The sequence below is a fragment of the Amphibalanus amphitrite genome, unplaced genomic scaffold, assembly GCF_019059575.1.
Source record: "Amphibalanus amphitrite isolate SeventyFive unplaced genomic scaffold, NRLGWU_Aamphi_draft 000128F_arrow, whole genome shotgun sequence".
Lineage (NCBI taxonomy): Eukaryota > Metazoa > Arthropoda > Thecostraca > Balanomorpha > Balanidae > Amphibalanus > Amphibalanus amphitrite.
This window is the reverse complement of record NW_024881623.1, coordinates 4,135-14,829: the sequence shown is the minus strand read 5'-3', so window position 1 is coordinate 14,829 and position 10,695 is coordinate 4,135. Positions and strand designations below refer to the sequence as shown.

At 52.1% G+C, this 10,695-nt stretch overlaps 2 protein-coding genes across 2 annotated transcripts; one reads left to right on the top strand and one right to left on the bottom strand.

Annotated features, from left to right (window-relative positions):
• Positions 1-242: 242 nt before the first annotated feature.
• Positions 243-1,870, bottom strand: LOC122381829 (cuticle protein CP14.6-like). Its single transcript, XM_043366521.1, has 3 exons — positions 1,585-1,870; positions 1,128-1,252; positions 243-796 (listed from the first exon to the last, which is right to left on the bottom strand). The coding sequence occupies exons 1-3, from the start codon at positions 1,591-1,593 to the stop codon at positions 478-480; spliced, it is 453 nt and encodes a 150-aa protein (XP_043222456.1). The 5' UTR covers positions 1,594-1,870; the 3' UTR covers positions 243-477.
• Positions 1,871-3,418: 1,548 nt separating this feature from the next.
• On the top strand, positions 3,419-8,252 carry LOC122381826. The gene is made up of 5 exons (XM_043366519.1): positions 3,419-3,431; positions 4,307-4,454; positions 4,870-5,060; positions 5,459-5,621; positions 6,078-8,252. The coding sequence occupies exons 1-5, from the start codon at positions 3,419-3,421 to the stop codon at positions 6,130-6,132; spliced, it is 570 nt and encodes a 189-aa protein (XP_043222454.1). The 3' UTR covers positions 6,133-8,252.
• The last annotated feature ends 2,443 nt before the right edge of the window (positions 8,253-10,695 follow it).

Genomic DNA, 10,695 nt, shown 5'->3' with positions numbered 1-10,695 from the left:
TATTGTCACTGGATGTTTTAACTCGCCAAGCCAGTTGGTCCCAAGTGATACAGGCTAGCCTGAGAGCCTCAGTTTAGCAGAGACATTGATCAATCAGACAACCGATGGACACGCATTGATGATCTGGTTGACTCAAGAGTGACGCATCATCGATCTTACGCACGGATCTTTGAGTGTCCGATCAGTACCGTCACCGTGTGCTGGTGATGGCGTGCCAAATTGGCCAAAAGTAAACACGGCATGTGATCATGATAACAAATATTTATTATTACAACATACAGTCAATCACAGGACAATAAGAAATAAATAAGGATGAATAAAGCAACAGACATGACTGTCTCTTGCTTAAACCATAAATACCTCTCTGAACATAGAGAAACTTTCACACAAGGAACAAATCAGAGAACATCAACTTCTCTAAAAATAGAGAAGTATATTCATCGGCACTTAATAGGGTTCAGCCTCATTTCGAATGGTCTACTGGTAGCGGGGCCTGTATCCGACGATGACACGCTCGTACTGGGGCTCCCCACGGACCTCCTCCTCATCATCATCCTCTTCCTCCTCCTCCTCCTCATCCTCTTCCTCAGACACCTCCGGGGTGGGGTACTGGGTGGGCACCGGGGTGGGCAGGTGGTCGCCCTGCGCCTGGAAGCCCTGCTCGCCGGCCGAGTACACCACCGTGTAGGTGACGCCGTCGGGGGCCGTGTAGCTGAACTGGCCCGACACGCTGTAGCTGTCGTCGTCCTCCGGCTCGCCAGACTCCGACACAGAGATGCCGTTCTCACTCTCGAAACTGGCGGACAGAGGCGGGCGTTGGGTTAGAGAAAACACTGAAGACACTGTCATAAATGAGGATTTGGTGGTTCTCACAAACATGTAAACTACGAATGTCTTTTTGTTGAACAAAAGATGTTTCTCGTTTTTAGAGCCACTTTACTTTCCCTAAGATCTAAGCAAGGCACAACAAATAGAATACCAAGCTGGGCTTCAAATGCTCTTTGAAACTTCCTTGACGATTGATCTCGAGTATTGCGACGTAAGAACAATTACAGAAGCCGACCACTTTTCGAACAATTGACTGCCGTTCGAACAGTCGACCGACCGTCGCCAGTGTAGATACTCACGAGTGTTGGTAGGACTGGTCGTCGTTGTGGTCGATGTTCTGTCGGAGGATCTCGACAATGTCCCTCTCGTAGGGGAGCTCCGACGGGGCGGCGGCGGCCACGGCCAGCACGGCGGCGAACACGATCTGAAACGGAACAGACGTCATGGCGGAGGGTCTAAACTGCAACGGCATCGACCTCTTGCAAGTATAGGGTCGAAAGTTTATGTATCATGTAAATAGTAATTTATCTTAGTTATTTAATTCATTTAATTATTTTGTTGACAGTGCAGTTAAAAAGACGGCTAGGTGTGCACCTAAATTATAAACAAATTTAAAATAAAATATTGCCGGAAGCTTTGTCCAGCAACTCCGTGACTGTGAAACAACTATTGATTCAAACAGCTTGGCAATATCCTTAGCGTGGTGCTAGCCATGCCGTCGCTGAGTGCTGCTGGTGCCTCCGTCTCTTCACTCACCAGCTTCATGTTGTTGTTGAGATGGTAGTCAGCGGTGAACTGTGCCTATCTGACGCCGGTCGGCCGTTTTATAGTCGGTCCCCTGTCCTCGGCGTGGTCCCCGTATAGAGTGTCCTGTATCCCAGTTGGGACATCTAAGGCCACCAGTCCTGGCGAGGTCACCCTCCGGTCAGCCCTGCCGACCGCGGCGTGGGCACAAGTGCGGGTGAACTTTCCCGGCTCCGCGAGAGCAATTAAACAGAAATACCGGTCAGACATTCGAACTGGGCAAGGTCGGGCTATTGATGAAACCGGGACTGTGCAGAGATGTGACCACCATTCATGGGCACGCGGCATTCAGGGGCAAACGAGATTTAGTACAAGTCCCGTTGGGGGTCGACGCGAGGACATGTAACGACGGCGCCGGTAGCCCTTATTGGTAGATACACGACCTTATGCATGTACAGTTTTAATGAAATGAGACTTCTATACACCAAGAGTTCTATGATGCATGCAAACAAAAACATACTGATGTTTGTCACTCATAATTCTTATCTATTCACACTCGCCGAAGAACAGTTGAATAGTCAGCGACCCTAACGCTCCGAGTGGGTAAGTAGGGGAGACCCGGGAGGTATGGGCCATCGCAGTTTTGAAGAAGTGTTGCGTATTTTTACACATTTGACCACGTAAACTGATAGCAGCCATTTCGTTATGCAACCTATGTGATTTCCAAAATCTTCCTCAGTCTTTTTTGGCAATGAGCGGTGATAAAGCGTTTTTGCCCTCTTCGAATAAAATACGAAACATAAAGTAAATTCGCGATCAATGTGAACCAGGATCGATTTATTATGTCAGACCATCGCTAGCAAAAAGTGTAAAGCATGCTTATTAAGACTGGATAGACAATTTGAAGCTTCCTCGCAAGATTATGAGCTGAGATGCTACGCGCATTCTGACGTCCTAACCGGGAGGTTCGGGCCACCCGCCTCCATTGATCCTAAATCAATAAAATGATGCTTTCTTTGAATGTCCTCTTCAATAACAATTGTTTTTGTCGCACATGGCCGAAAATTTAACTACAGACTGCATTTGAACATACAAATATTGTTTGTCTTATTTATTTCATGGAACAGGATTGAGTTACCCATTATAAATAGGTGCCCAAGTGGCCTCCATGAAGTAAGCTGTTGGCCTATTATGCGGTGCCTGGGCTCTAAGAGAGCTCAAGTTAGATCCCAGCTAAGAGTATTGTTCTCAATGTCGAAAAAAGAATATGAAACATGACACCGGCCCATACGTCCCGGCCCATGGTCCATACCTCCCGGTGTATTTTGCTGGATCGAAAAGGCGCATGATTTATTGAAAGCTATCTCGAGACAAAATAGTTGATCCCAGATGCCTAATATCAGGCACATTTTGCTGGTGGAAGACAATTTCACGTACCTACACAGAGTGAAAAACCGGGTCTAGACACTACTCACTGGAAGAAAATTACCGTTTCACAAAACCGGCCCATACCTCCCGGGTCTCCCCTACCTATCTATTTTTATGCATTGTACACATCTGCCCGGATTAGCGCTAACGTTCAATATTAAACGTCAAATTGACATGACATGTCATTAAAATTGGGCACTATGTTAATCAGAAACGTCATGAAACGTAATTCCTTTAGCAGTCTAGCCTATAAAACTCGCATATTTTTATTCGCTGACTGTGACTAGTCACACACTGTTGAAATCGAGAAATTGGGACGGGGTACCCGACATCCTATATAAACTGTATAAACTGTTCTCACACTGGATGCTCACTCGCGCTGGTGCTGTATAAGGAAAAAAGCTATAATCGGCAAATAATGATGGACAAGCGTCAGCCGAAAGCTCTTTACAACTTATTAGCAGTGCTTAGCTGGCATGAAAATGTAATCCCCGGATCCAGCGTAAGGATCTAATTCACATCTAGCAGAATGCATGCCTGCTCAGGCTCTCCTTCTTATGGGGTTTGCACAAACAATGTGTAGTGTAATTATAGTTACATTGCAGGAACGAACGAGGGCTGACGGGCTTGGCGTGGTGGTGGATCCCCGATCAATGTTAGGTCCATATGCATCTTGGTACATTATTTCACATCAGACCGCTTTCTGAACTTTAGAAATACATATTCTAGTCGAGATGAGAAGATTTTTCTCATGAAGCCTGAAGATAATGTTGTCTACAATCTTAATTAATTTCCCTTTAAAATACCATGGACCCCGTGGTGCATCGATCCGCAAGGAATATCCTTCCCCACACTCTTCTTTTGTATAAGCCTATCACTTTATGTGCCAGCTCCCCCCCCCCCTCCGTTCACTTGACTGTTGGGCCCTCCCCATCTGCCCTGTCAGTCCAAGTTGATCTATAGCAGCATATATGCATGTTCCTTGTTCACCTATCGACATAATTATTGGTGGCATGTCGTGATCTCCCGATGGCCTGTCTTGAACCAGTTAAACGTCAATGACCCTCGATGACAGTTCATCTGACCTCGGTGGCCCAATGACCTGTCACTGTGACCTGGCTTACTGACACTCGGTGACCTTTCGATATGACTTTCGGTCTGACCTTTCTATGTGACTCCCGCTAGCCGACCGCCGTGACTCCGCTGTGACCTGTCAGCACTACCCCTTGCCCTGTCCACGTGACTCTCTTTTACCGTACCTTATCACAATGACCTCTATGTGACCTGTCCCGCCCCCTGCCTCCAGGCGATGTGAGCCGCAGTATCGTCTGTATCTGCACCACGCTGGAGTGTCAGCAGGCGGGCGTGAGCACCTGTACCACCACCGGCATGTGCTACACCCAACAGCTAAGGCGGCTCGACGGCGCCGACCCCATGACCAGAGGCTGTGTCAGGTCAGTGGGGTGGTTTTTGGCCATCTCAGCCGGGTCAGTACTAGGGGAATTATGTAAATGAGGGATCGAGAGCTATGTCTTGTTGCAGTAAGTCCGCTTTGGAAAGCTCAGTCCCTATCCCAAGTAATTTGTACTTGTGCTGTGGTACCTACCCACCAACTAAGTATTCATGTGATATTCGCGAGAAAAAATTAGAAAGGCTTGAAGCCCGCGAAGGTGCCCTTTAAGCTTCAACGTTGCAAACGGCTTTGGGGCTGAGCTGCGCCAATGGCATCTTAAACATTAATTGCAACGTGGAATCTGTGATATTAGACGTCTAACACGTGATCTCTCATCTAAGACCCGGTAAGTCATGACTCGTGATCTCTGGCTGCGACCTCTGACCTCTGACTCGTGACCCGTGTTATATTCCCAGGGGCGAGACGCCTCTAATGTGTGACCACCTGCTGCCGACCCACGGGGAGGACTACCGGGCCAGCTCCATCTGCTGCGGTACCCCGCTCTGTAACAAACAGGTGTCGCTGGCGTCTGGCCGCGGCCGTGGCCCCGGAGGGACCAGGAGACACGAGCAGCACGAGCAGCGGCGGACCAGCGGCGCCAAACACGGTAACGAAACTGACGGGGGTGAATAGTGTACAGCAGATGCTTCGGTTATGCAAACTCTTACGAAGCGAAACCTGCTATAGAGAAGTTTGCTTTCGAGGATACGTGTGCCTACACTTAAAACATCCTCGACGACCTATGCTGGACCGAACGTCTTATTCACGTCTAAAAACGGCGAGGAGAACGTCTCATATTTGACATACCGTGAATCAAGTGTCTAATTTCTTTGGTACACAATGTGTGCATTGTGGTCTACAAGATTATGTAACGTTGTTGGCAACGCTTATGTCCATGGAGACTTGTTCTCAATCTCGAATAGCGAACTGTGCCCTAATCGCCGTTTTCGTCCGCGGCCACCGCACGGCCACCATCCTCAGCTTCAGCGCCACCTGTGCCGGCAGATGTTTCGGTGAACCGGACGCTAGAGGCGCTGCTGGCGCTGGGAGGTCGTCAGGGGGCGGCCGGCTGGAGGCCCGGTCCACTGGTCATCTCGGTACTGGCCGTCGGACTGGCCATGGTGGTCGGCATTAGCGCGGCGGGGATCTACATCCTACAATCAAATAGGTACTATACACCACGACTGAGCATGGTCGGCTGTAGTGAACTTTGGTTAGATGCAGCAGTCGGTAATTCAATAAGCAATGATGACGCATGACGCACGGGCTATTTTTTCTTTTTCCATCGAACAATATTTAATTATTAACCTAAACATGTGGAGCATTTGACTTCATTCGGCTGGCTTTGGCTAACTTATGTATCCTCTCCATCGCGTCTGCACCAGCTCACGACTGATCAAGTCATCGTCCTCTGAGTCCTCGATTATTCGTGGTCTCAGCGATCCGGGAGCTTGTACTAATTTCTGATTATAAGCCCATACATGCAGCTTCTACTGTCATCATGATTAGACACATCGCTCATCTGTGGATCAGTCTAACTGTCTTCGCTGTGCATCCCTACGTTGTTGTGCACTGCGTACAGTGTTTTAGCCTTCTAAACCTAATAAACTGCTCGATTTCACAGGTTCGTAGCGGAAGTCCCATTCTCAGCGTGTCCTCGCGACCACGTCACGTCCTGAGCGTCACCACGTCACGTTTTGAGACGTCACTGCGTGCGTTTACGTCCTGGGCATCCCTGCGTCACGTCTTCAAACAACACCCGGTGTGGCAAGTCATTCCGCGAACGCTGCATCATATGTGGCATTGCATTTGATCGATTGAATCCCACCTGTGCTATTCTCAGTGTTATTAGAGAATGGTAACAAAACCTTGCCAGCATAGTGTAGCCCGTGACAGTTCTGACTGGACAGGCGGCCACGCCCTGGTCGCTGCGTGCAGTCCGGTCACCCTCAGAAAAAGTGGCACTCTCCTAGTGAACTGCACTCAGACTCTGACATTGCTGTGTCGCAACGACTGCGTATCGTGAGCACACCCAATCCATTAACGTTATAATGGAGGAATTGGGTACGACAAGCCGATCGGAGGCGGTGGGAGATCTCAGTCGCTGCAAACATGCACGCTATAGCTGCAACAGGTAACGGCTGTCTAAGAATAATGTCACTCGGCAATGTGCATTGTGGATGCCGTCGGCTTTATTCCGGCAATCAATCATCCGAATTGGCGGACTATGACGGCGAAATGTCGTATTCCATTAGAGTCGCTGGCGGCGGCTGTGGGCTGAGCGGCCTGTGTGAAGCTCCGGTGGGGACACGCCGTCGAGCCGCCCCGACATTCGGAGAGCGCCAGAGTACAGCGGTTCTCGTTTACCGCCTGTCGCCGAATATGGGCCTACAGAGCGGCGGCTGGTCGGAGCGGCGTTCCACGCAGTCTGGGCCGCTCTGTTCCGAGTAGTACCGACGGGACTGAGCTGTCTGTTCGAAGCCGAGCTATCCCGAGCCGAGCGTTCCGCAGCTGATCTTTCAGGACCTGTGTTGTCCGGACTCCGGAGCTCAGCCATCCGGATCTGCGTTGTCCGCTGTTTCTGGAATTGTGTTGTCCGCTGTCCGGAGTTGTCATGCTCGTAATTGTCGTTGTCCGGAGCTGAGCTATCCGGATCCGTACTAACTATGTTAGAGCTGGATTGTAGCCTTTCCAGTGTCCATCGTATCCGGAGTTGTGCCGTCTATTGTCTGGTGTCCGACACCGAAATATCCTATTCCCAGAGCTGTGTCCTCTGTTCGTAATGTTCCTGACTCGTATCTGACCCTGGGCTGTCCGTGACTGGCACTATGTCGTGTGCGTTGTTGCTCGCGCCCGAGCCGTGCCAGCCTGCATCAGCGGTGGCCGTCGATGGCTGGTGCGCACGTTTTACACGGCACGCCACCCGCTACCGTGCTATCTCGATTATAAACCCGGCAATATGCGGAGTTCGGGCTGCCTTGCAGCGGAGAAGTGATTTGCAATGGTAGTTATCGTGTGCACCCAGCCGTTTTATTTGTAGATAGATATTGTCTTATACTAAAAGCTTGGGTCCGTCGTGCATGAGCCGTATGACATGATGTTTGTTTCCATGCGTGATGTAACATCGTGTGAACTTGTCATTTATTTCATTCGGTCATGCTATTAGCCAGCATCATGTATGTTATGTAGATACGTCTATCGTCTCTATATGGTTCGTATATTTTTCGGATCCTAACAGTGATCCTAATTCCAATACCGGCGGCCGGCCTGTCATGTTTTATGTAAAACTCCCCCACTCTAAATGTCTCGAGATCCTTGCCCTTCTGTTCCTGAGCTGTGCCGGTGCATGCCTGCCGTCGGAGTCGGTTCCATCGTTCCTGCCGCCGCGGAGTCGGTGCTGGTGTGCCTGTGTCCGTGGTCGGTGCCGGCGCCCGTTGACGTGCTGTTTATCAGCAGCGCGGCACGGCACGGCTCGTCGAGTCCGTGCCGGCCCGGCGTGCCGTCCGTGCCGTGCCGACGGAGCGGCCGTCTGGTGCCCCTGTGAACGCCGACCCACCCTCCCGGTGTATATCTGTATCGCGTGTCGGCGTGCCGGGTGAGGACGCCGCTGAAGACACGGTCAACTCTAGTCATTAACATGTTTACAGGCCCGACAACCGTGAGGCGCGACTTTGCTTTTGGCTGGATGGGAAAGTGCGGGTTAACAGCGGAAGACGGGATTGGAGACATGGCAGCGGCACGACCTGACGAGACTGAGAGTAGCGAAATACACGGGAGAACAAACGAACGTCAAGTTCCACGACTGCCGTTGTGCCCGACATCGTCCAACGCACGTTCATTGGCAACTGGGGAGGGAGAACATGCGTAAACCCAGCTGCCGACAGCTGCCGATGTGGCGGAACTAAGCTGCTACATCGCCCACCGCACGACAGGGGCTGGCGGGGCGAGTCCGGGCGAGTGTTAGGATGTGGGTACCTGACTACCGAGAAACCCACCGAGCTCCGTCCGGTAAACGAGCCCCCGTGTCGTGTAGCATGCATGTCGCCGGGCCTCGGCCACCGTGTTATTTCCTCGTCCGACAGTGATCCACTGGCGCTATCCACAGCGGTCTAACACTAACCCGGGGAGTACCTCGGCCGGATTTTTATTCACCCGTTTAGGAGCTGGCAAAACGACAAAAAGGCGCTCAGTGCCATCACCGGGCATTTTTGTTGCATCTTTCCTGTTGGCGTTTTTCGGTGGTGACGGTAGGTGGAGGCGAGGGCCGAGGAAATAGTTAGCCGAGTCGGGACACTTATGGTGACAGTAGGCTATGCGACGAATAAAAACATATTGGTCCCTCCGACAATGTTACGCATACCTTGATATTTACGGTATTCGACTGCATCAATGATAATGTACTGCGAACAAGTGATGAGTCGGGTAAGCAACGTAGCTCAGATAACGTTTAAAGTAAGAAAGTTCGCTAAGTAAGTAAATCGCTAAAAAGTAACTATGTGGCGTGTCTCGCTGCAGTCGCCGCTATATCCCACGGACAGGCGGCCGTGACGCCGTCTCCGCGACCGTCGGGCACTCACCGCCGAACCGGTCGATGGATAACCAGTTCGAACCATCACATTAATCACGGCCGTTATTTAATTAGGGTCCATTTGAGCGGTGTATCTGATAGCCGACCCGGTGTCGCCGCCGCCGGCCGGGCCGGTCGCATGCCGCGCGTGCCGGGCCGATGGGTGCCGCTCTGCCGCGGCCAGCGAATTTGTCACCGACTGGCAGACAGCCGACACCCTTTTAGGACGACTGATGGGGGCGGTCCATCAGCCGCGGTCATCCAGTCCGCCGGACCGCCCCGGTAAACTACCCCACCAGAGACACCCGAGCGACCGACTGGAAACACGGCCCCAATGGAACAGGAAAGTGATCTGGGTGCTTGGTGTCATTAGGTTTCATGGCGTGACTTATTGTGTGGATTGGCTGGGTGTTGTTTGGTATTTTACTGTTCATGTCTCATGCAACATTCTTGTCCTTCAAGTTTTACCATCCACAGCGCTATTTGTTTGGCACTCGAGGTATATAGTAGTGGGAACTGAGAAAATCGCTGCTTGATGTTTTAGCTACCTGTGGATCCTTGGTGGATCAGAGTAACACCCACATCTCATGACGCTGTCGCCCTCCACTGACCTCTCGAGGCCCGCCGCGCCGGTGCCATGCCTTTGTGACGTCGCTCCGTGCCGTCGTTTCGTCAGAGCGGCGACGCATGCATGAGACACGACCGCGTCCTGTCTGACACGGTCGCGGCGCCAGCTCCGGCGCGCTGACGAGTCAATCCAGACATGGACGTGACGACGACCGGCGCGGCGGCGACATATCTCTGTCTGCGGGGTGGGACTCGATCCTGTCGGCCCTGCCCTCGCGCCAACGCCTGACACTCACTGCCGCTTGCCACGCCGTCAGTACTGAGCAAAACCGTCGTGCGGCGCCGCCGCCTCGCTGTCGCCACCACGCCTTTCTACTGCAGACGATACAAGATAAGCTGAGCCAACCGGAAACTCCAAAGTGGAGTGCGATCTTTTTTAGATGCAGTCCCGCGTCCAAATAAGAGGTTGTCGGTAGGGGCTGCCGGATATACCCGCAGTGAGTCACCGACTTGCCACACCCGTGGCTCATTGGACCAGCCAAGGAGCCACCAATAAGGGCAGACTCGATAAACCATTAACTATCCCAGCTCGGCCCTCGCACTCCGCCTTCCCACAGTTGACCGGTCGGGTCGCCGGATGACCTGGCCTGACCTCACCTGTGGCGCCTCCTCCGGCGCGGCCGGCCGCCGGCTCCATTAGCCGCCGCGCCTCCGACCGGCCCGCCACGGCCCTCTGGGACACTTTATGACAGACGAAAAACCCGCCGACGGTATCGGGACATCGGAACGAAGCGGCACTCACAACAGCGAATTCCACTTAGTCGGCGCCTGGGTAAAAAGTCCCAGCCGCCACTGGACGGGACAGGCATCTGCGCGCGGGAGAGAGGACGAGGGGAGGATGGCGAGGGACGGCCACCGGCGAAGGGCCCAGAGATAAGGGGAAAAGGGGAGAGACTGAGTCTCCAGTACTGGGAACAGAGTACTGATCTCAGGCGCACACCGCCTAACATCTGAGTGTTAGGGTATCCTGGTTTCCGATTTCCGGTGGCCACCTATGCGACAGCGATTCCTACTCTAAGCTTGTCTCGACATTCATTATGGGACAGTG